At 39.5% G+C, this 26,127-nt stretch overlaps 1 protein-coding gene across 2 annotated transcripts in view; it reads right to left on the bottom strand.

The window, feature by feature from the left end:
- Nucleotides 1-2,391: 2,391 nt before the first annotated feature.
- MCOLN3 (mucolipin TRP cation channel 3) overlaps nt 2,392-26,127 on the bottom strand; it is a 31,495-nt gene continuing 7,759 nt past the window's right edge. Inside the window, exons 4-14 of one of the 2 annotated variants that reach the window (XM_070592765.1) lie at nt 20,302-20,455; nt 18,805-18,889; nt 18,629-18,725; nt 13,811-13,910; nt 10,421-10,533; nt 10,188-10,337; nt 6,987-7,088; nt 6,756-6,878; nt 5,403-5,609; nt 4,089-4,212; nt 2,392-3,573 (exon numbers count right to left, since the gene is read on the bottom strand). In XM_070592765.1, the coding sequence (XP_070448866.1) occupies nt 4,135-4,212; nt 5,403-5,609; nt 6,756-6,878; nt 6,987-7,088; nt 10,188-10,337; nt 10,421-10,533; nt 13,811-13,910; nt 18,629-18,725; nt 18,805-18,889; nt 20,302-20,455 (1,209 nt within the window). In that variant the 3' untranslated portion in view covers nt 2,392-3,573; nt 4,089-4,134. The remainder of the gene's footprint in view (nt 3,574-4,088; nt 4,213-5,402; nt 5,610-6,755; nt 6,879-6,986; nt 7,089-10,187; nt 10,338-10,420; nt 10,534-13,810; nt 13,911-18,628; nt 18,726-18,804; nt 18,890-20,301; nt 20,456-26,127) is intronic. The other variant, XM_008538183.2, reaches the window with a different exon arrangement.

Genomic DNA, 26,127 nt, shown 5'->3' with positions numbered 1-26,127 from the left:
TATATAAACACATTTTGAGTTAATTTTTGTGAGAGGTGTAAAGTCTATGTCTAGATTCTTTTTTTTGCATGTAGATATCCAGTTGTTCCAGCACTATTTGTTGAAAAGACTGTCTTTGCTTCATTGTATTGCCTTTGCTCCTTTGTCAAAGATCAGTTGACTATATTTATGTGGATCTAATTCTGGGCTCTCTATTCTATTCCATTGATCTATTTAAGTATTATTTCACTTTCTTGATTACCGTAGATTTATGGTAAGTCTTAATGTTTGGTAGTGTCAGTTTTCCAACTTTGTTCTTCTCCTTCAATATTATGTTGGCTGTTCTGGGTCTTTTGCCTCTCCATACAAACTTTAGAATCAGTTTGTCAATAGTCACAAAATATATCACTGGAATTTTGATTGGGAGTGTGTTGAATCTACAGATGAAGTTTGGAAGAACTGATATCTTGACAATATTGAGTCTTCTTATCCACAGACATGGAATATTTCTCCAATTACTTAATTCTTCCTTCATTTCATTCATAAGAGTTTTGTGGTTTTCCTCATATAGATCTTGTCATATGAATTTTAGAATTCAATTTTTGAGTTTCAAAATAAGCACCTGGAATTCATATTGCTATGTTGAATATATAAATTAATTTGAAGAGAATTGACTCTTTACTGTGCTAAGTTGCCCCTATTCATGAATTATCATCTCTGCAATTATTTGGATCTTCTTTTATGTCCTATAACGGAGTTTTAAGAATTTTCTCCCGGAAGGCCTTGTACTTTCTACCTTAGGATAATTGCTGGATAGTTTATGATTTTTGTTTCTGTTGTGAATTATTTCTGTTATATGTTCTAGATGATTAATAGTGGAGAGGAAGCTTAGAGAGTTGTTAATCTGATCTTACAGCCAACAACCTTGCTGAATCCTCTAATGAGCTTTGAGAACTTTTTAATTCTATTAGGTTTCCTATGTAGATCATCATATCGTCAAATAATGAGAATTTTATCTTTATTTCTTCTAATCTGTCACCTTTTTGCATGTATTAATGTGATTTGAAAATGGTGTGCTGGGACAAAAAGATTAAAACTCAATATGTATTAGATATTTCAAAGCTTTATTAAAGTGATCGAAGAAAATGTCATCTGAATTGTTTGAATAAAATGTAGCATCAGCAAAATCAAAGTTTACCTAAAAATGATTGTAGCAGACAACACAAATCTTAAAATACCTATTTTGACATCTATAAACCCCCTTCCTTGGGGTTTCTCTCTTGACTAATGTGATCAAAAAATAGAAGGCAAGTCTGAATTTTGAGCCTTCTGGATAGTTCCTTATTTGTAGCCCCAACAGAGGGATGTCTCTGTTCCTGGTCCAGCTCTGGGCCATGCAGCCACCACAAATCACTTGCATCAGATTCACCTTGTGCGCCTCCTAAAAATGCAGATTCCTGGGCTCTCCCCGAGACTTGACACGTTAGAAATCTCTGCTGGTATTACCTGGGCGTCCACAGTTGTAACAAGATCCCCCAGTGATTTTTCTGTCCACAAGCTTGAGAATCATTATGGCGGGGGAAGAAGGCAGAGAACCTGACCTCCAGACAAATGGGCATCACCAACAAAGTCCAGCCCCGATCTCCTCTTTGTTCCCCAAGTCTACAAGCCTGGGAGGTAAAGTGACTTCCATTCTCTATTTCTTCTTACCATAACCTTGACGTTCTGTGTAGTGCATATATACGTATAAGGGGAACACTGAAATGACTGGCCCACAATTTACCTGCCTAGCTAGATCAAGCCATTGTACTGGTTTGGGGACAGTTCAGGAAATAGTAGAGATATTCTCTCATGGGCATCATTACTAAAAAGTAGGCCTTGGAATTTATCAGGGACTCCTGTCACAATCAGAAAGCTTGGAGAATCAGGAGAGAGACTTGAAGGGGCCAAGTCACTAGCTGTAACTCCACAGCAGGAACAGAATGACTTCAGGGCAAAGCAAAACCCCAGGTCCAACACTCGCTCAGTGGTTTCCTATTGCCATTAAAGTATTATTGCTAATCCAAAAATCCCACAAAAAGGAAAGGAAAGTATCGGATGATAAACGATTTCAAAATTCACATTGCATTCTAGTAAATTCTAAAAATGATTGTGATACGAATTTTAGAACTAAGCTAAAAAAGAGAAAAACTCACTTAGAGGTTTAGATTTTTTCTTTTTTAAAAGCTACAACAAATACTACAAAAATACCTTATACTTGTAAAGCCTCACATGTCAACACCTGGAGTCATTATTATGATCATTATTATGTTAAATAAAACGATTTCAGTATCTCTCGGCTATCTTCATTTAGCCCTTAAAACAAAATCAAAAATTAACAAATCAGTTTTCTTAAAAAAAAAAAAAAAGGAGTTTGCTTTCAGAAAGCCTTTATTGTCCATCATCGAATTCATTTCTATTTGAATAAACAGTACACAAAACAAGGTTCATGCTGTGAAAATTCCTGAAACTTCCAATCAGCAATATGCAGGAGGTAGAGACTTTGTTTTTGTGTCTTTTTAAGGCATACATTTTCCACTTATTTTTAAATTTTGAGCATAATTGTTTTCCAAAACATTTTTAATGTGAATTATAGAACCTCTCCCTTGAAACTACAGCTCCTGACCCCAAAACACTACTCTTTTCTGTGAGACTAAATATGCCTATGATAGGCACCGTACATCACAGTTTTCGCAAAGGCATGCAACTACTAATAAAATTATCGTTGTGGGATTGAATATACATTTGGTATGTGCTTTAGTTTTCATATATGTATAGGATACTCTTTCAACTCTGTACTTTAACACTGGAGGAGAGAAAACTTATACATGAATACTAAAAAACCTGATCCTCTCCAGAACTATAAATAGCATGAAATAACAGTTGTCCTTCAGAAGCAAATATTGTATTGTTAGCTGGTGATGCTTGCTTCTTTCTTATTCTGCCCTTTAAGAGAAGATTTTAAAATTCAATGATTCCTGGATATACAGCAACCATTTCCTCCCTCTCAGGGATGGACCCCTGAGAATGGTCCAGGCAGGATTAGTGAGTTGTCCAAAGTCACTGTCAGACCAGGCAATGTTTTCCACTGATGACACAATCAACACAGTCAGAATAGCCAGAAGCAAGAGTGTAAGAGTGAGAATAAAAAGGAGCAGAGAGCACGTTCTAAAGCTATGACAAAATAAACAAGAAAGAACAAGAATCCAATGGCTTCCCTCACCAAAGATAAACATAAAGCAGAAAAGACATTAAATATTGCTTTTTAAGATATAAACATAGTTCTTGATGAGTTACAGCTATCAATTTGCTCAAAATAATACTCTTTGAACATGCTGCACCTGATCTTAAAATATCCAGAGAGTCTCCCAACTCAGTTACACGTCACATTTTCCTCTAGAGCACAGATCAGCCTGACAGCTACTTTTTACAACAGCAGAATATTGATACTGGAGGGTCACCTTCTATTCTGTATTTTCCAGAATTGGGTAGATCTTTGCACTCTGCTATAAATGTATGAAGTTCAGTCTCTGGGAAGCCAACTTGTTGGTAATGCTATACAGAAGAATAAAAAAAGCTCTAGTTAATAAACTCCTTGAAAAAAGTTTATTCCAAATTCAAAATAGATCATTTGGTAAGGGAGGGGATCTTCCTAGAGGGATAGTTAGTCACTTCCGAAGTATTTGCAGGAAGCTGTAGCCTCTAGAGCCACTCTTAGGTTTGGCTAAGGTCAAGTGGGCTTGGGATTCTGGAGTGCCCTCCTGGGCTCTCTTTTGTGGGTCTGGTTCAACCCAAAATGGGCATGCCAAATCTGAGTCTGATTCTTTTCACGGAGAATACAGCCAGTGTTGTCCCAAGTCTAAGAACCTCTGTCACTACTTTGCCCTGCACCCCATGACTTCCAGGCCATTGTGAAGCAGACACCTCAGATGGAACCTGGTTCAGGCCACAAGGAACCTAGCTGATCTAAATTAACAATGATGCAGGCTGCGGCACTGTGGCTTAGTTGGTTAAAGCGCCTGTCTAGTAAATTAACTATGATGTTGTTGGGGGCTGCGGGGTGGGCATACCTAGCGTTCCTCTGAAGACTTCAGCACAGCCCTGGATGCTCCTGAGCTAGTCCAGGTATCTGGGAAAAGATCTGAATGCTGTAAGGGTCCTTTCCAGTCTGCACACCCTTTTGGAGTCTCTCTTCTGGACAGACAGGTTTGTTTAAGAGCCTCATATTTATATCCGTTTGGGATCTAAGAGGTCTAGAATGTACCCTGACCAGAAAGGATCAAAAATAACTTAGCTTGCCCATTTGGAAGTGCTCTGAGCCCATGGAAAGAAGTTAACACGTGAACCATGAGTGTCAGGCTTGTGTCATGGAGAATTGTCAACTCATGTTACTCTCAGAGATCTTGATGTCACCTTTGAATAACATATGGTTTTCTCTGCATGCAGAGTCAGGGTGGTGAGTTTTTAGAGGATTTGGACAGGTTCAACTAAATTCTTTCCCAGTCGCCTTGGTGACTTTAAGCACACAGCCAAGCAAGTACTGAGGAAAGTCAGTTCCTGAAATCTGATTCAGTAAGAATGAGGTCATGGCCCTGGCTTCATGTGTAAGCTACTCACAATTATCAACTCATAATCCATCAACTCCTGATGGCCTTCTCTTTGTCCCAGGACCATTCACATGGCCTCATGTCTCATTACCTTTCTCATACCAGAAAGAGAAGTCTTCAAGCGAAAGTATCTATGCCAATAGTATACCTGATGGTATAAGGTTATTAGAAATTTAAATAAATGTGGGTATTTATTCTGCCTCTCCATATTTCAAAGGGCTCAAACTGATTTTTAAAATATCCCAGGTGAATGACAATATGAATGATAACAGCTTTTCAAATAATGCTTCCGGCCGTATAAAGCACACATGGCTGGTACTTGACACATCAATCCCTCCCCTGTTCTGGAGACCAGGCTTCTGGGATAGTGCCACACAGGGCCTTGTAAAGGGTAATGGGTTCAGTTACAGCACACTCCAAGTGAAAAGGCCAATTTTTCTTCATGAAAATTGGATTTTAAAAGTTCCCCACAAAATTTTGTCTTTCTCAAATGCCATCTGTTTTACTCACTCAATACCTACTGATCCTTATAATTCCAATAAATGACTAGAAAGCTTGTTTGCAAAAGCACAATTACTTAGAGACAAAACTTCCAACGTTCTAGAAATGCTGTTTCTCCTTCATTTCTGTTTCTCAGTATCTAAAACTGAAGTCCTTCTTCTCTACCCTGAAGAAATGAACATTCCATCAATTCCCTTCCCCTTTAAGTACTATATTTTACTGTCTCTCTACAAGTTCTAGAAAAATGCTGCTGCTGATGGCTCTTGATGAACCTACCTTAATTGTTTCGTATGTGTCAGTGATCAGTGCAATGAAAAGACTTAAAATCATATATATAAAGAGGCTTATGAACGAGTAGAGGTAAATTCTGCTAAACAGCCAGACCAAGTAACTTTTTTGGTGCATCTCTGCAAATGTGGCAAACATATCGTCTCCATTTATCAGAGAGAAAAGGCACTCGGAGACTGTGTTCAGAGAACGAAACTGGAAAAAGAAGAAAAGAGAAATGTTCACTTTAGTTCATATTCCTTCTGACTGGAGAGTTCATTCATGACACCATATTTAAAAATAATGGGACCAGTATAAGCCAATAAGACTTCAATAAAATAATTTCTAAAACAAACAAATAAATAAATAATGGGGCCAGGTATCCCAAGTTACCCCTTTCAAATAAATTACCTGAGGTAACTACAAGCTTTGCTTTGTGACATGCATAACATGTGTAAGCCTACTATTTTTCCTGAGACAAGCAGCTCCTCTCCTTGATGCTCCTCTTAATAGAAGCAGAATGATTTGAAGGCAGAGGGGCTGGTCCACACCCACAGCGATCTTCTGAGTCAAGCCTTACCCACCGCACCCCCCTCCATTACCTTCATAGAAAGAGATCCTTAAAGGCTTCTGCAGAAATACCCAGGTCCCAACATTGCAGGCTCATGCTTCTCCTCATAAAGTTCATTCAGTTAAGATAATGGCCTTATAGTCAAGATTAGAACTCTGGTAACAAAATTTTCAAGTATTTCCACAAGTTTCTCTCTGTATTACTTTTTAAAATAAGGTCACATCTTGGGAAGGCTTACCTAAATAGCCTACTTGAATATACATTGATGAATCAAATTTGATGTAGCTGGTGACAAAAAGGACTTAGTTATCTGACAGACTCCATAAGCAGAGTTGAGGCAGTTGAGCGAATCAATTATCCTCTCAAGTTGGTCACACTTACCGGTTTATAAACATACTGATGGATATACAGTCGGCCCTCAGTTCCACATCTGCCTACAATGGTTGCATCTGTACTGACTTTTTTCTTGTCATTATCCCCTGAACTATACAGTATAACAACTATTTATATAGCATTTACGTTGTATTAGGTATTACAAGCAATCTAAAGTATACAAGAGGATGTGCATAGGTTATATGCAAATTTTATCTAAAGAACTTGAGCATCCCTGGATTTGGGTATGGGGGGCTGTCCTGGAAACAATCTCCCAAAGATACTGAGGGACGACTATACTACCTTCAGCATTTTAAGGCTGAATCACAAAATAAAAGGAGATCATTTTAAAAGGATAACAGACTACTGGCACTATTCTAAAAGCTTCATAGGAACAGAAAAAAGTTGGTTATCAGTACCTTCTCATGGTAAGGCCCCAGCACAATCCATCCACAGAAGCAATAGCCTAAATAAATCATAGCTGCACAGCAGCAGAACCTCATGACATTGGGCAGAGCTGCCTGAAGGGTCAGAATAAGGAGCTGCAAAAGTAAGAGAGGTCATAAGAATTCCTCTGTCCTTCAGCAAAAGCAGTGCAATAACTTTGAAAGGGAAACACCAACAGCATGGAGATCCATGGAATTCCTTACATTATACTTCTGAAAGAAACCGAGGTATCGGATGACTCCAAGCCACACAAGCATGGTAGAAGTCCCAAGAAGTATGCTACAGACGTCATAGCTTGTTAGACTCTGAAACAGAGTGGAAGAAAATAATCAGATTATATGGCAGAAATTCATTTGGGTAAAAAATATTTATTGGGTAGCTGTGAGTCAGGCCCTGTTCTAGGTGCTAAGGACAATGCAGTCAACAAACAGACAAAACCCCCTGCCCTCATGAAGCTTACATTCTAGGGTGGGGAGAGAGACAATGGAAATAAATTATCAAAACCCTTGGTAGATTAGCTAAAGGTAAGTGCTGAGGAGAAAATTCAGGGGAAGGAATAAGGAATGGCCATGGGGTTGCATTAAATAGGGTGATCAGGGAATGTCTTACTGAAAAGGTGGCATTTGAGCAAATGCCTGAAGGAGTGAGAGAACAAGCCAAGCAGAAATCGAGAGGAAGAGCTTTCCAGGCACAGGAACCAGAAAGTGCAAAGACCCAAAGCAGAAGGGCGCCTGGCAAGATAGTGAATCTGAGCAAAGGGAAGAATATGGAGTCACAGAGGTAAGGGAGCAGGTAGTGTAGGACCTTGTGGGTAATTTAACAACCTTGTCTTTTACTCTGAATACGTTGGGGAGATTTGAGAGCTCTGAACAGGAGTGATATGATCAAGTGTTGGCCCCTATGGTTGAGAGCAGATTGTTGGAGAAGCGAGAAGCCTATTGCAATAACGTAGGTGAGAGCTGATGATGGTTTGGACCAGGCTGGTGATGGTGGAGGTGATGGGTGATTTTTGAAGGTAGACCAATAGAATTTCCTCTTGGATTAGATGTGGGGGAGAAGGGATTGGTGAAAGAGAGGAGTCAAGGATGAATCTATCACTTTTGTCTTGAGCAACTGAAAAGAGTTGCCATTAACTGAAGTTAGAAAGGCCATGGAGAAGCAGGTTTGGACTGTAGAGGTGAGGATTTTAGAGATTCTGTTTTAGGTATGTTAAATTTCAGAGGCCAGGTAGACATCCAAGTGACGATATGGAACAGACACTTAGATAGTTGAGACTGGAGTTCGGGGAAGAATTCCAAGCTGGACATATAGATTTGGAAATCATTGGCAAATAGATACTATTTAAAGACATGAGATAGGATGAGATTACCAAGACAGTGGCAGAAAAGAGATGCCCAAGCCTATACCTTGAAGCACTCTTGCTGTAATAGGTTGGTGAGATGAGAGGGAGCCAGCAAAGGAAAGTCAGAAGACCAATGTTTAATTTAGGAGGAAAATCAGGTAAGTGGTAGCCCACTGAAAAATGGCATCAACCAAGAGGGAGGGCTTGCAGTGTTAAAAGCTGCTGATAGGTCAAGATGAGGATAAAAAATTGATTGTTGCACTTAGCAACATGGGAGGTCACTGGAAAGAACACTTTCCAATGGAGTGGCAAGGCAGCCCAATTGGAACAGATAGAAGAGAGAATGGAAGGAGCAGAATCAGAAACAAGATTAACTACTCTCCTGAGGTCTTTTGCTATACAAAGGGGAGCAGAGAAATGGGAAAGTAACTGAAGGGAGAAATAGGTTGAGATTTTGTCTTTTTAGAAAGGAGAAAAAATCATGCTAATAGAAATGGCGTGGTTGAGAATGGGAAATTGATGATGTGTGAGAAAAGGAAGAACAGCTGGAACCACATTCTTGAGTAAGCAGGCGGGGATGGCATTGGTAGGCACGTGGAGGAGTTGGCCTTAGATAGTACCTTAAACAATATATCCACAGGAACAGAGAACAAGCAGAGTATATGGGCACTGATGCTGGTAGGTAGATAAATGAAGCAGAGGTTTGTGGAATTTCTATATTTTTCTATTGTTTTTATGAAATAGGAAAGAAGGTCATCAGCTGAGAGTGAGGATGGGGCAGGGGTGTTAGAGGTTTCAGAAGGGATGAGAACATATGAAATAACTGTCTGTAAGACAGGGGAGTGAATGGTCTAGAAAAATGTAGAAAGATTGTTGGACACCATTAAGAGCTTATTCAGGTTAATGATAGTTGAGGTTGGTAAAAATAAAGATCTACTGCAAATCTCCCCTTACTCCTCTCTTTGTTATCTCTAAAGTTAAACCCCGATTCCAATGATATATACCACAGTTGCATATGGTGGCAGCTGCTCGATGTCAACCTAAACCCATTCTCTCCTTCTGAGGCACGTGTCTGGGCTGTATTCCCCAGTGCTCCTTGCAGTTAGATGTGACTAAATTCTCTCTCCAATGAAATGTGAACAGAAATGAAGGCCACCACTCCTGAGCCAAGGCTATAAGACTGTGGGAGAGCTACCTTCATACCATGTTTTCGCTTCCCACAGGCTGCAATCTGTTTCTGAGGCAACCCAGCATCAACCCTTAATGCTGGCAGAGAAACAAGATGGGAGGAAATGAGTCCCTGAATAACTGCGTGGAGCTGAGTGACTCACCAACCTGAGAAACCTGCCCTGACTATTAAATGAGGGAGAAATGGCTCTTCTGAGCCATTGCATTTGGGGGTCTGTGCCCAGGAATCTGAATCATAACAGGCTCCCCAGGTGGCTCATTCTCATACTTAGTTGCAGTGAAGGCTAGAAAAATATAAATTTGAACAATATTAGTTTTTTAATTTGATTTTTGCTTTGGGGGGAGGGTTGATTTCTAGACTGGGTTAATCCTAACTTGAAATGGAAAATCTTGTAGCACACCAGTGGGAAAAGTAAGAAAGTGGGAACATTCTCAATTTGAATAGACAGAGGAAACAGCAGCAAGCACTCCCACAATAGCAGCTTGGCCTCACTTTCTCACCCAGCCCTACACTTTTTGTTGTTGTTGAAGTTTCTGGCATTTCTCGAAAGAACAACAAAAAACACCTCTTACCTTAGTTACTTGGATGTATGTATGAATTCACAGGCCCCACCCCCAGAGTTCAGATTCAGTAGATCTAACTTGAGGTACCCAAAGGATGCTGATGCAGAAGCTTGTGGATCACACTTTAAAGAACTCTGCCTAAGAGATTTCTTAACTAGATTTAAGAAAATTACTGTTACTGATTTTAAGTTTACTTGCTACAAAATTTGAAAGAAATCATTTACTCTGCAAATTCTCACATTCTGGGAAAAGAAATTACTGCTAGTGTAAATACGACACTAATAATTGACATAAATAGGGAAAATTTTACCTTAGCTTGTATTTCCATTTTCAGAATTGATCCACTGATTGTCAATATGTCACTAATAATAATCATAATGTACCATCCATTGATGAATTCCATTTGATCTGAAACAGAAACTTCCTTCTTATAATGCAGGAGGAAAAAATTGACAAATTCCTTTAGGGAAAAGAAGAGAGGCACAGTGAATTTCTCTGTCAATCAACATGTTCATAGCATTCCTAGAAAGCAACAAGTCCTACCTGCTGAAGCTGAAATCCTCGAATCACAGATCGAATGCATAGGATCATTGAAGCCAAGCATATCAGAATAACAAAGGCATCAAAGATCATCATGTAATGAGTGTTCTTCTGAACTGGAAGGAAAGAGGATTACCTGTTTATGTAGTGGGGCATTAATATGATGACATCTGCTTCTTTTTTTCTTTTCATTTTTAGCCTTATTTATTTTAATTGCTACATTGTATGCCACAGTATAGATGCACAATACTTTATTTATAAGGACAATCCATTTTTTCCCCACTACAAATAATTCTCCACATCCTCTTTGTGCACAGGTGCAAGTGATTCTTTTCTATTTCTTTTCTTTTTTAAAAAAGCTTCAGTGTACGGTTATGTATCCTAGTTGTTAGTTTAGTTCTCTCTATGAGCCGCTGCCACAATGTGACAACTGACAGACAGGTGGTGTTGTTCCACGACCAGGAAATAACCCAGGCCATGGTGGTAGAGCACCAAATCTTAACCACTAGACCACCAGGGCTGGCTCACAAGTGGTTCTTTAGGTGAATGGATATCTAAAGGTGGAATTGTTGAGTTAAGGCATATGCGTATTCCTAAGAAGAGATCCTAAGAAATTACTCTTCAAAAAGATCATGCCAGTTTATGTCCCTACATATATCTCCACATCTTCTCCTTCATTGGATATGAGTAATCTTTCGTTTTTGCCAATCAAAAGAGCAAATCTATCATTCCCAATGATTTGAAATGCCATCTTTATCATGTACCAAATTACTGTATGTATTCAAGTACTATATCTTACCCTTTTGATGTTTTTGTGCGTTTTAATCCTTAAGATAAATATCTCTCTTTTCTGGAATTTTTGCTGGGTATTTTAGCTTGTTTATTTTTCTATATATTCTTTAGGATCAGATTGTCAACTTCAAATAAGAATCCTACCAATAACTTTTTTTTGCGGGGGGAGAAATAATGTTAAATTCATACATTAATTTAGAGAGAATTGACATATTCATGATGTTAAATCTCTTGTCCAAAAACATGTCATGCCTTTCCATTGATTCAAGTCTTCTTTTTACCTCTTTCAGAAGCATTTTCAAGTTTTATATGGATCGTTCACCCTCCTTTTTAGAATAATTTAGATAATTCAACCATTCTTTCCACAGAGACAACAAAGAGAAAAAGTCCTGATAAATGTTCTTCCCATTAGTATTTAAAGAAGGTTAAAAGTCCTTCTTTTAAAAATCACCACAACCATCATTCAAAGATCTTTAATTACAGCTTGTGGTCTTTCGTTCTTCATACAGTTAGCCTCCCTGAATTCCCTATTAAAATATACTTATCTAGGTATAAAATATTTATTAAGCACCCACAATGTGCCAGGAATTTTTCTAGATGCTGAGGATATAGTAGTGAACAAGACAGACAGCCCCCTGGCTTTGTGGAGCTTCTATTCTACTGCAGTGAGACAAGCAAAGAAGTAAACAAGCAAATGAACAAAATACTTTTAGGTAGGAGTAAGTGACGTGAATAAAATAAATCATAATAGCTAACATGTATTGATAGGCCACACATGGTTCTAAACACTTTATACGGATTAATTCATTTGATCCTCAACCCCAGTGAGGTGGGTGTGATTATCCCTACTTTGCAGGTGAGAAAACTGAAGCACAGAAAGGTCACTTGCCCAAGGTTACACAGCCAGTACGTAGCAGAATCAGGATGCAAACCTTTGCAGTCTCCAGCATCTGTCATATTCTATTAGTGGTTCTTGGCATCCCTTGGGAACTTGTTAGAAATGCACATTCTCTGGCCCTACCTTAGACCCACTGAATCAGACCCTGTGTTTTCCTAAGTTCTCCTGGGACACTAACGTTTGAAAACCACTGCTCTACATGAGGGAGGTTGGTGTAGGGGCACGGTGAGAAGAGAGGTTCATCTATATTGCATAGTAAAGGAAGGCCTCACCAAGGGGGCAGCAGGTTTTAGAGGAGACCTGAGTGCTGAAATAGAGCCATCATGCAGAGTCTGGAGAACCCAAGTGCAAAGTCCTGGCTAGCAGGAGTGCAGCCAGGTGAAGGGACGTGGCAGAGGTCTCAGCATCCTATGCTCTGCTGCAGAGCGTGTCTTTATTTAACAAGTTAGACTGCTCTATACTAATAAAGCACTTACGACTAATTCTGTAATGAAGCATCCCGTTAATATCAGCCAAGGGCATCTCATTATTACACAAATGTCTGAATCTACTTTAGAAAACAACTTATAAACCAAGAAAAAAACATTTGAGAGAAAGCCTATGTGTCAAGCACTTTCACATGCTCTTTTTTTGCCTATTCTGAAGTTCATGGAGAAGTATTACAATGTTTACAGTTGACAAAACAGGATTGTGTTTCAAGTAAACAATTTTGTGGTTGAAATAAAATTTTTGATTCAAAAGCCTCATGTATTTGAAGTTACCTATTGTGAAAAGAATACTGGAATAATAAATTTCATTTTATTTACTCTTACTATCTCATTAGTACTTCTGAACTTGGTGAGTTAATCAGTAGGAAACCCTAAAGCAATTATTATCCAAGTGTGGTATGAGTAAGGACCACCTGCACATTCCTAGGCCCCACCCCAGACCTACTGACTGTCTTATGTGAAACTAGGGAGAACTGCCTCGTAGCAAGTACCTGCGATGATTCTCCCACTCACTAAAATCCAAGACCCCCAACCTACTCATTAAGTCAAGCACAACATACCATTATGTTACTTACAACGGACTAGAAAATGAGATACACAAATTCTTTCCAGTCAATTTTCTCCAGATCAGCTCCAAAATTCTCAATGGTACTCAGTCTACACCTGACCTCATGTCCATATTTTAGGAATATACCCTTTCCTTATTTAGTCTACTTTTTTTGACCCAGATAGAAGACAGCTATAATGTGTGGGATGCTTCAGAGTCAAATCCTACTTGACTTCTCCTTGGCTGTATGACCATGGACACTAAGTTTCTCTTCTGAACCTTAGTTTCTTCATATTTAAAAATAGGGATGCAGCCTATCTCAAGGATATTTAAAAATACTAAAATGAGGAAAATGTAGGTGGAAGTACTTATGCAGTAAGCACTCAATAAATATTGGCTTGACTACATGTGATTTTTTTGCTGAGGGATGTAAGCATTTTCTTGGTAAGGAGTGGGCCAGTGAGGGCACATGGAGAGGCAGGAAAAGTCATTTCAGTTACTAATAAGTTATGTATTGCCTGGAACATCAGGTATCTACAATTGAATTGATCTACCTGCAGAGAATTAGGGACCTGGGAATGATCCAATCCTTTCATTTGATGCTCTACTTATCCTTGAGACTAGTAATTTAATAAACATTTTGAAAGCTAATAAAATACATCACTTACTTGATCCAGATACATGCCAGTTTTTACATTCTCTCATGGATATCTCATTATCTAACCTTATCTTAATTCTTCCACTATGGGCTTTGTTGTCAAATGTTATCTGTGAAGAACAGGAACACGGTCACAAACATACCTATAGTTTTTGAAGCCGAGATACTTCTATGCATTAATCAGAAAACAGCTCTTTCAAGGTAACAGGAGACCCAGATTCTCTTCCCTGACCTATTACTAACTCTGTTCAACCTTGGAACGTTCTCTTCATTTATCTGTGAAATAAGAAAGTTGAACTTCTCCATCTTTAAAATCCTATGTTTCTAGGACAGTAGTCTAGCCTTGGATGACTTCTAGAACAAGAGAATTTCCCCTTTCTTCCCATTCTCAGCACCTCTAGATGCCCTCCTGACATGAGCAGGAGCCAATTCAACTGTGCTTTTCCCCACATTCCAGCAGGGCCTCAACTGGGGACAGATTTTTAGTGTTACTGCAATTTGTACTAACACAGAGGTTCATTACTTTGGTCTTGAGAGATTTCAGGTGGAGCTTTTTCGATTTTCATTCTGCGCCTAGATTTCTAAGTCACTCTAGAACCATATGTATTACAAAGGATGTGGTCCCAGGGAACCGACAGCCATGTCTTGCTTCAAGGATAACCATTTCCGGACACCTGGCACCAAGCAGGTCAAAGCCATGCCAGAACACCTTCCATAGTCCTTCTACTGTTTTCCCCTTCTAGCTCCCTCCACTTTCCTCACACGGGGAACATAAAGGCAAGGCAAGAAAATTAGTCTGTTTTTTTGTTTTTTTCTTTTTTGGTTTTTGGTTTTTTAGTGCCTCCTCTTTCAAGTCCTAAAGAAAAAAAGTTCTTTTAAGTCTGACGTTTATATGAGTTTTACTGAAGCTTCTTCATGTGAGGTAGTCAGATAACACTTCACATATAAGATTTCAAATAAATGTAATGAATCTAGTCACTCTGTTTCTCCTCATATTGGATTGTAGGTTTCTTTCCTTGACAAGCAACAAAGGGCATTGTCAGTGTCTGCCCATCCCCATGCTGCTGGAGGACCCAGCCCACAGCCTCTTGCAAAGAAGATGCTCAGTATTATTTGAATGAGTCAGAAATCCTTGCCAAGGAGAAACCGGGCTTTTCCCACACAAAGAGCCTCGGGCTCTTATAAATAGCAGGTGCTCACTAAATATCTGTTGAGTAAATATACTTTGACTAATGTCAACCACGTCTCAGTTAAGGCTTAGAAGAAGCTGAATTCCTTAAACAAAGAAGACAAAATACTGTATGGGATTAACAACAGATTAAATAATAGAGAAAAGAGATAAGTGAATTTGAAGACATAGCAATAGAAACTATCCAAAATGAAACACAGAGAAAAAAGACTGAAAAATACTACAAAAAAGAGAGTGTTAGTGAGCTGTGGGACAATTTCAAGTGCCTAAATACAAATGTAATTGGAATCTCTGAAATGTAGGGGAAGAGAGAGAAAAAAATTTGAAGAAATAATACTGAGTAAAGGTCAACTATAATGAAAACTATAAACCCACAGAACCAAGATGTTCAATGAACCCCAAACACAAGAAGTATGAAGAAAACTACACCAAGGTATATCACAATCATATAGTTAAAATCAAAGATACAGAGAAAAATTTTAAAGCAGCCAGATGGGGGAAAATATATCCCATACAGAGGATCAAAGGTGAAGACGACAGCAGATTTTTCATCAGAAACAACGTAAGCAGGAAGAACAACATCTTTAAAGTATGAGGGGAAAAAAATCCCTAGAATTATATAACCAGTGAAAGTATCTTTACAAAATGAAGGTAAGGGGCTGGCCCCGTGGCCAAGTGATTAAGTTCACATGCTCCACTTCGGCAGCCCAGGGTTTCGCCAGTTCGTATCCTGGGTGCGGACCTGGCACTGCTCATCAAGCCACGCTGAGGTGGCGTCCCACATGGCACAACCAGAAGGACCTACAACTAGAATATACAACTATGTACTGGGGGGCGTTGGGGAGAAGATGAAAAAAAAAGAAGATTTGGCAACTGATGTTAGCTCAGGTGACAATCTTTAAAAAAAAATGGAGGTAAGATTCTTTTTCAGACATACAAACACTGAAAGAATTCATCACTGGCAGACCTACACTATAAGAAATGTTAAAGGAAGATGTTTAGACACAAGCAAAATGACACCAGTTGGAAACCTGGAGCTACGCAAGGGAATGAAGCATGCTGGAGATGGTAGCTCCATGGGCAAATATATAGACTTTTTTCTTATTATTGAAACTTCTTCAAAAGGTAACTGTTTAAAGCAAAAATAATAGCAATGTATTGTGTGGTTTATAACAGATCTGGAAGTAAATTGTATGACAACAATAACATAAAGGCTAAGATGGGAGAAGCGGAAATACATTGTTGATAGGATCTTATTCTCTACATGCAGTGGTATGACGCCACTGGAAGGCAGACCATAATAAGGTAAACATGTACTATGAACCCCGAACTAATACAGCAAAGAGCTATAGCTAATAAGCTAATACATGAGATAAAATGGAATCCAAAAAACATTCAATTAAACCAAAAGACAGCAGAAAAAGAGAGAAATAATATTAATAATCACATGCAATTTAAATGGTCTAAGCACCCTAATTAAAAGGTAGAGATTGTGAGGTTGGATTAAAAAGCAAGACTCATATGCTGTTTAACAAGAAACTCACTTTAAATATAAGATACAAACAGGTTAATATTAAAAGGATGGAAAAAGGATATACAATGATAACACCAATCAAAAGAAAGCTGGAGTGGTTATATTAACATCAGACAAAGTAAATTTTAGAGAAAGAATATTACTGGGGTAAGGAGTGCCATTTCATAATGATAAGAGAGTCAGTTCATCAAGTGAACACAAGAATCCTGGATATTTATACACCTAATAAAGAGCTTCAAAATACGTGATACAAGAATTTATCAAACTAGTATGGATGAATGCTAATACAGTACTTTTACACTACGAATCCAACTGGGCACACCCAGGAAAAGTTTAATAAACAGCTATTGAATGAATCAAATATTACCAAATACCAGATATTCAGGCAGATCTTTTATATATGCTATCTTCTGTCTTGACAACTTTTCAGGTAGGTGGACATTAATTCTGTTTTATAAATGAGAAAACTGCAGTTCAAACCAATTAAGTAATTTGCCTAAAGTTACACAGCTACTAACTGGTGAGCTGGAATTAAAATCTAGGCTTGTCTGACTCTGAAGTCCCCGCATTTTATATCAGGGGTATACTGCCCTGGTTCATGTTTACTTATGACAATGAAGTTGCACTAATGGTTTTTATTATTAAACTACCCTACAGGATGTAAGTTCTCCCACAGTTCCATGAGGTGCACTGCTAAATCCACAAGGCACAGGCGCAGCTTGGGGTGACTCTACAATAATGGTGAAAATGCAACATCTGCATGTGGCTAACAGGCCAGGTGGCTTTCACTACTGTATTGAGTCATTGGAAAGGACCTAGATTTCACAAGTGTTTCATTTATTCATTCAACAAATATTTGAGTCACCTACTATGTTCTTTGAGGGATGAAAAGATTAATGAAACAGTTCCTGCCTTCAAGGAGCTTTCAGTCTAGCAGAGTTAATGAAAAACACCTAGAAAATCCTGAAACAAAGGAGAAGGTGCTAAGCCCATAGAAAATACAAAAAGAAAACCTGGGAGTTCAGAGCACAGAACTTATTTCTGAGGAACCACAAAAGGATCCACAAAGAAGGTGTCAGGTGAGCTAAGCCTTCAAGGTTTACAAAACTTCTGAAAAGTACCATTTCTCAGTTCAAGAGTGGGGAGGAGAGAAGAGACAAGACTGTGGATAATAGCTCAATTTTTTCAGAATCAAGTAATATTGAAAATTCATAACTGCTGGTTAATATTAAGATCAAAATTTGTAACCTATTTCAAAATAGTCTTATAGTTTTAGTGCTTTTTCTGGTTAAATGATATGCATAATTATTACATTATACTATATTCTGAAAGTTTTTTAAACCTCAATCTCTGAAAACTTGATTTCTTACAGCCAATTAGGTGAGTATCGTGACAAAGCTTTTGACATAAACTACTGCTAAAGTAATAGAAAGGTGGATCATATGAAGGCAAGTTGTATCGAATGTTATCCTGCATATGCCCGTACAGCATTGCGTTACTGACTCTGATCCTCTGGCCCTCGAACTCACGGGAGAGGCATTGTGTGCTCTCTAGAGAACATTAATGGCTCCATTTGCAACTGGAATCCAGAGAACATAGAAGTGATAGGGTGGGCAGGCTGAAAGGGGAGGAACTACCCGGAGCGTTCAGAGGCAGCACAAGGAAGGTGCTGTGAGCAATAACCCAAAGCCTGCAAATGTCCATGGGGAGAAAACCCAATAGCAAGAACCCTTGGCAATGACTTTAAGCAAACAGCCACAGACTGCTAAGAGCTGACCATACAGAAGCTAAAAACCTCTGTTCCTTTTGTATTTGAACACCTAGTCTGTGCCAGGCATGTTCTTGGTACTGGAGACACAGCAGTCAACAAGGCAAGGTCCCTGCATCATAGAACTTACACTGAGGTGCAGAAGACAAATAATTAACAAGTAAACAAGTCACTATAACAAAACAGAGCTAGCTGTACCTATGTTTCCCCTATGCACATTCACGTGGAAAGATCCTATATATTTGATCACACCTTAATACAAGTAGATGAAACACATAACTAGATAAAACAATTGTTTCTCCAGACCAGAATCAAATTCCGTCTGGCCCACACTTACCGTCAGGGTAAATTTGTAACAGTCAGGGAGCTCCTGATGACGAATAGTCTGCAGATTAATGGCCTTCAGTTTAAACTGCAGCTTCACCATTACGAGTCTAGAAAACAGACGAGACTTTAGTGCAGTGAAAACACATACACGCGAGCATAAGTTACACTCCCATCTGCGTGCCTCACCTGTGAAAGTCCAGCGTTAAATTGAGTTTATGTTCTTCTAATGTTCCGAGGTGAAAAGATTCATCTGGCTCTACAAAGAAACATTCTGCCACAGAAAGGACCAAAATATAATATGGCACCTAAAGTAAGTAAAACTGCATCTTGAAAGGATAATACATTTAAGACTACATATTCAGATTCCAGTATTTTCCTGAATTAATATTTTATAAGCTAGGCATCCATACTACTTGGTTACAATGATTTGCTTGTTTTTAAGATGTTGTAAAGCAACAAATGTTGTTTTATCAGTGGCTCCAACATTTCTGGAGTGGATAGGGATGGAGAAAGATCTGAACTCTCTCTCGTTTAGTCTTCCATAGAATGCTATCTGCCTTCCCGTCTTTAAACCTAAACTTTGAGTCTCTTCTTTCTTTTTAGTGTTCTAACCATAGGTTTGAAGCACTTGGGGTGCCTAAGACAAAATTTTCTAAGTTTAAAGGATCTATTTTTCTTTAAATATTATGTGTTGATAATTTTTCCTCAATAAGCACTCAAAAAAAAAAAAGAAAAAGGAAAACAGTATCTTAGAAGGTTTGCACTAGTTAGTACTGTAATCCTTTACTATCCCTCTCAAAAAAAGTCCCGGTGGATATTGTTAAAAGTATTTGAATACTTGTTTTTTAACTCAACAACCTAAGCTAATGTTTTAGGTACAAATTGCAAATAAAACTTTACTAATAAGAATAAGCTGGGGGCCGGCCTGGTGGCGCAGCAGTTAAGTGCTCACGTTCCGCTTCAGCAGCCCGGGGTTCGCCAGTTCGGATCCCCGGTTCGGACATGACACTGCTTGGCACGCCATGCTGTGGTAGGTATCCCACATATAAAGTAGAGAAAGATGGGCATGGATGTTAGCTCAGGGCCAGTCTTCCTCAGCAAAAAAAGAGGAGGATTGGCAGCAGTTAGCTCAGGGCTAATCTTCCTCAAAAAAAGAAAAAAGCATAAGCTGAGCTATTCTAAGTTCTGGCTCTCATTCCGCCCCCAACTTACCCCTAAAGATACTGAATAGTGAAGTGCTATTAAGGGGAGGGAGTTTTATATACATCAAGAATTTGCAAGCGTAATGTTTCATAAGGACAATATCTGTCTATTTAACGCTTCTCCAGCATGAGAGGCAGTAGAATACAATGGCTTAGAGCACAGAAAGGCTGGGTCAAATTTCAGCACTGCCTCTCACTAGCTCCGTCATGAGTGGATCACTTCACTTTCTGAGCCATACTTGAGTCTTCTATAAAATGGGCATCATCATAAACTTTGCCTTGTTGGGCTTTTTGGTGTTTGTGTTTTTTCTTTGAAGAACATGAGTTATAGTAAAGTATCTGACACATGATAATTCCTATATAGTTCTTACTATGACCTAATAGCAGAGACTAAATCAATGTTTTTAGAGATGCAATGACTGACTTTACATATAAATCAAGAGGCTAAAACTAGAAGTTCTAACTTATAGAAGAATATCACCATTTTCAATTTTTGGATCAATGTCAAAGGTGTCATTTCCAGGACAGATGTTTCCTTGCTTGTAGAAGTGCTGACAGATTGCCATCGCGGACTGCTCCGTCTCCTTGTTCTCATAAGCATGATTCCCAACTGAGATGTTGCGTAGCTTGAAGTACTTCAACCAAAAAGAGAAACAGAAAATAGGAACGCCAGCCAGGGCAGAAGTGAAGCCCTGATTTCCCTCCCTCCCTGCCTTTGAGACTGGCAGGTCCCATCTGCCCTCTAGGTGGCGACATTCACGGTGATCTGCAGAGGAAGTTGTGCACCAGGACAGCAGAGGGCAGAGTTTGGGGTTCAAGTCTCATTTCTGTGACCACGGGCAAGTCACAAACTTTCTGAGCTTCTGGTTCCTTATCTGCAAAATAAAGGCTTAAACCACATAATCTCTGAGGTTCTTTTCTCCTTTAAAGAACTGTGTTCAGGAATGGATTTTACATTCAGTGTGAATACAAATTTTCTTCCTCTTTGAACTGCTTTCTGCAAGGTCAGAGTTCTGCTTTACTACCATGATATAGTAGGTGGAACATAATTGTTCCAGGCTAACTAGCAAAACTTCTTCTAGGAAAATTTTTTTTTTTAATCTTTATCTTCGTATGAATGCAGTGTAGTTACTTTTATAGCAATATTCTCCTGTCCCAGTGAATCCTCTAAATAAAACAAAATGTTAATTTTACAAATGAATTTTATGGTACCTTGGAATAACTGTCAACTTGAATTCTTAATGATTTTTATAGATGGAAGACACAAAACTCAGTGTTTCCGAGCTTGCTATGAACAACATTGTTTGGCACAATTGGTGATACAAAGATAGGGATACTGGCATCTGTCTCTTGGAATGAATTTAGTGGGATGGACACATAAATAAACAACTCTCCTAAAAGATGCATGTGAAACATTCTATAATAAATGAAGGAAATCATTTATAATCTGGGCCTATGGGAGGGATTCTGAGCTGGGCCTTGTCGAGGGCACCAGTGAGCAGGATGTTACCAGATCTGATTTTTAGTTCTCAGTCCTCATCTAACTCCACTTCTCCATGGTGTTTGCTGCAGGGGACTCCTTTCTCCTTCATGGAATATTTTTTTCACTCAACTTCTGGGACACTGGTTACTTCTCAGTCTCCTTTGCTGAAGCCTCCTCTTGCCAACCTGTACATCTGGGAGTGCCCTTGGATTCAGTCCTAGCCCTCTTTATCCACATTCTCTGCTTAAATGGTCTCAACCAGTCCCATGTTTTAAACACCATTTAAATGCTGACCACTTCCCAATTTACACTTCCTGACCTCTCCACTGAATTCCATACACAGATAGCAATCTGCCTACATGACTCCTACGGGGTCTAAGAAGAATCCTAAATGTAAACATGCAAACAGAAAAACCGGCTCCTTCGACAATAATTCCCTTCTCAATAAATGACTCCATAAGTCGAGAGCTGTTCAGGCCAAAATTTAGGAATGATCCTTTCGTCTCCTTCCCTCATACTCCACTTCCAGTCCATCAGAAAAATCATGCATTACGTTCAAATTATATCCCCAAACTGACTGTTTCTCGTCACCTTCACTGCTATTGCCCTGGTCTACACCACCAGCATCTCACACCTGAAGAAATTAAGCCTCTTAAGTGGTCTTCCTGCTTCCAATCCACCTCTCACCACAGTCTAGACTCCAAACAGAACTAACTCGAGGACTGTTACAAGGAGTAAGTGAATTAGTGCAGGGAAAGCCCTTAGAACAGGGACACATAAAACACGAACCTGTTCAAGACTCTGTTCTTGCTGTCCTTCTCTCTGGAAGGTTCTTCCTTGAGACAGCCACAGCTGCCTCCCACATTTTTGTCTGCTCTCTGCTCACACTATTCCTGACCACCTCGACTCATTCACTCTGCCTGGCTTTTTTTCACAGTGCTTATAACCAACTGACAGATGATATCCTTGTATACTTCATTACTGCCTGTCTCTTCCTCTTGGAATATGATCCTTGACTTGGTCTATCGATTCAGGGCAGTATCCCTGCACAAAAACAACGTGTGAGGGCCAGCCCCGGTGGCCAAGTGGTTAAGTTCAGCACACTCCGCTTCGGTGGCATAGGTTCATTCCCAGGTGCAGGGTTACACCACTTGTCTGTCAGTGGCCCTGCTGCAGAGGCAGCTCACATAAAAAAAGAGGGAGATTGGCAACAGATGTTAGCGCAGGGTGAGTCTTCCTCAGCAAAAAGCAAAAAATAAAAAAAAAATCTGATACATAACAGATGCTAAATATTTGGGTGAATAAATGATGTTAGCTTTTGCGAATGTACATTACAGTCTCTCCCTTACTGAAGGCCCTCTCATGGTTTCTTGTCTCTCCAAGACTAAACCTTAAAGCTCTTTTCCAGGGCCTATGAAGCCTGGAGAGGCCTAGCCTACCCACACGTGCCTCCTTTGCATTTCCTTAAACATACTAAATGTTTTCAGGCCTCCAGAGGCTTTGCAGCTGCTACCCTTCAGCCTAGAACACTCTTCCCCAGGCTCCAGTCCTCAGAGAGCCCTTTTCTGACCACCCTGAGGTCACTGGGTATTAAGCTACATTATTTTACTTCATTGCAATTATCACTATCTGAAATCAAATGATTTCAGTTAAACTGGTTTAAAATCCATCTCCTCGAATAGAATGTAGGCTCCACAGGGCAAGGAATTCCTCAAGTCCTCTGCTCTAACACCTGCACTTAGAACATAGGAGGCACCGAGGAGGTGCTCAAATATTTGTCAAACTAATGGTGAGGTAAGAAATTAGTATATGGCTCTGCATTCACTAGAGATAATCTATGCACAGTGAGATGGGGAAAGGCTAGGACAGAATATGTGATTACGGCCACAAGCTTTCTGTTAGCACTGGGATTGAGAAAGTGAGCCAGAAATCTATGGGAATGGAAGTAAGCGGCATAAGTTAAATAGCGTAATGGCTGACACGTAGGGGGGAAATAGTATAACGCGGGAGATGTTCATTTTGAGATTTTTGTTTTCTATTCAAGGAAAGAAGTGTATTAAGTCTCTCTAAAACTACTCTGAGACAAATTGGTAGTTTTATATTGGGGGGCAGGAGGGGGGATAGATAGTCCATTACGTGGAAAAGAAGGTAAAAGATATTAAGTGTGGTAAGGCACCAAGTAGACCAGCCCAGTGTGCCTGGAATGTGGGGTGTATAATGGGAGGTAACGCTGGAAAGGCCAACAGGGGTCAAGAAGGAGAGTCACACCTGTATGGGGCCCTGGAACCTTTCTCAGTGCCCACTATCTCCACAAGAACTACCTAAAGATCTGAACCTCTTGACCACAGAAACTTGAGTGTCTTAAACCTTGTAAGAGCTTGACACACAAAAGATCTGGGGCACAGGGCTGGGGTACCTGTGACCATTATAAGCTATGCCATGGCCAGACTCCCTTGCTGTCCTAAGAAGGCTCTTTGTGGAGGTCTGAGCACCTGCAAGAGCTGGGTGGGCTGGGGCACGTGGCAGAGCCGTGTCCAGCTAAAGGGCAGCACTGAAGCCTGAGCCAGAGGACCTTGGGACATGAATGTGGTGTGGGCCCATGGCTAGAAGGCAGGTGACCTGTGGGACTGACCAATCGGGCACCTAAGTGGCTGTGGCCTCTGTGAGTCTTTAATCGGGCTGGGCAACTGTCCTCTTTTGCCTCTGCAGCCCTGCCTTGAGAGAAGGAGTTTTTCACACAGATTCATGGGTCCAGGTCATCTTATGGGGGACAATAAAAATACACATTAACGGTCCTTACCTGAGTGATGTGGTACCCAGAGTAAAGCAGATTCAAACCCATTGCTCCTTGACTACAGATTGCTTGTTTGTAGTCCTTCTGTGACCACTTGATCCTAACACATAAAATGAGCCTTTTAGGCTCATTCATTCATTCACAAACATCTGAGTGCCTGTATGTACCTCTGCCTTCATGGAATAAACATACCAAAAGCTGTGTCTCTGAACACTGTTTGCACACACACACACACACACACACACATATATATACTGAGGAGTATTATGCAATCACGTCTGTGATTTTAGGTGAATTCTCTAGAAAGCAGCCAAAGAGTAGTAGGGCAGATGGGTGAGGAAGAAAGGAAGCCATCCAGAAGTAGGAATTTAAAGACTACACTTGAGCTTCAAGAGTAAATGATTCCAAGACACTGAGGTCTTTAAATCTAACTGACCAGAAAGATAAACAGGTCTGGGAGCAGATGGGGAGAGAACGTGGACCTGCTTTGGACGGGCTTGTTCTGAGGCGCCGGACAGCTGGCTGGCACACAGCAGTGTGAGCAGCTGTTTCAGAGTCACTTCGCCTTGGTGACGGCTGAGGCTGTGCAGTGGAGGAAATGCTGCAACAAGAGGACAAACCTTTGAGGACTGCCTAAATTTAAGGGGCTGGCGAAAGAAAGGAACCCAGTAAAGATGTCCCGAAAATGATTGAGGAAAGCCAGGACATAGGGTGAAAATAAAATAAATAGGTCTTTGACATTCAAATATATAATCATATATAATAAAGAGAAAGTGGTGCTGTTATAACCAGTGTTGGCTCAGGATGAGCCATAGACATTATCCAGTTAGACCACAGCTTGGGGCTAAACCCTTCAGGATAACTAATTAGTCATGGAAATAAATCAAAGGGCTGAGAAGGCACTGTCTTATCTGTGAGTTCCCCTAGGTGACTATCACTTCAACTATCAAGGGATTTCCTTACAGCAAAAAAAATCCTTCTTTAATAACAGTCTGTTTCGTCCCTTTTCATTTCTCTGGAATCGTGTCGAATAACCGACCTCATTAACCACAGAAACTGAAGATATTCATGAAAATCGTGATCAAGATACTTTTTACCTTCAGCTAAAAATGCCTGAAAAAATGTCCAAAAAACCTAACTACCAATTTGGTTCAGAGTAGCTTTAGAGACACTTAATATGCTTAAAACAAAAATCTCAAAACTGACTGTCTCCAGCATTATACTATTTTTTCCCTTTGCAAATTGTAGGACATAATTCTCTTTAACAACGTAGGCAGCTGACTTCTATTACTATAGATTTCTGGCCAATTTTCACAATCTGAATGCTAACAGAAAGCTTTGGTATTTATCCTGGCAGTTTACTATCTCACTGTGCATAGATTGTCTCTAGATAATGAAGCCACAATTGTGCTATAATAATTTTTTGAAGAAGGGTTGTCATAATTTTGAAATGTGGTCTGCAAGCTAACCCAGGTTGGAAATATTGACTTCGAAAACACTTTCAATGGTACCTACAAAACAAGAGATTTAGGATCTCAGGAAAGTACTGTTTTAGCAAAAACGAACTGATTAGAAACTCAGAATAGGAATTTGACTCATCTGTATGAAAAAGGAGCTTACTCTTTTTTTGGCAGTTAATCAATGTTACAATAAAATCATTGTCATGCATGACACAAAGGCCTTACTATTTTTTAAATGAACTTTCAGGTCTTGGTTACTATATATACTCTGCAAAGTTAATATTCTCATTATTTGTTAAGGGCCCCCGAAAGTATAAACTCTGAAGACCTAATGACTACTTACAACCAGGGCCATGGGTAATAATTTTAAATCTTGAGGCTCCCATGCCAAGCCCTAGCTTTGATTCTTCTCATTAAGTCTTTAAAGTTTCTGTCTCTCTGTTACTAAACAAAAGCTTTTCTCAATTTCTAGTTTTGTAAAAGTTTGTTGGCAATATTTTTAAAAAACAATTTTAAAATGATTTTATACATGTCATTACAGAAATGTCCACCCTTTTACACATGAATGTC

Source organism: Equus przewalskii, chromosome 24, assembly GCF_037783145.1.
Source record: "Equus przewalskii isolate Varuska chromosome 24, EquPr2, whole genome shotgun sequence".
Lineage (NCBI taxonomy): Eukaryota > Metazoa > Chordata > Mammalia > Perissodactyla > Equidae > Equus > Equus przewalskii.
The sequence above is the reverse complement of the archived record's forward strand: the minus strand, read 5'-3'. Positions and strand labels throughout refer to the sequence as shown.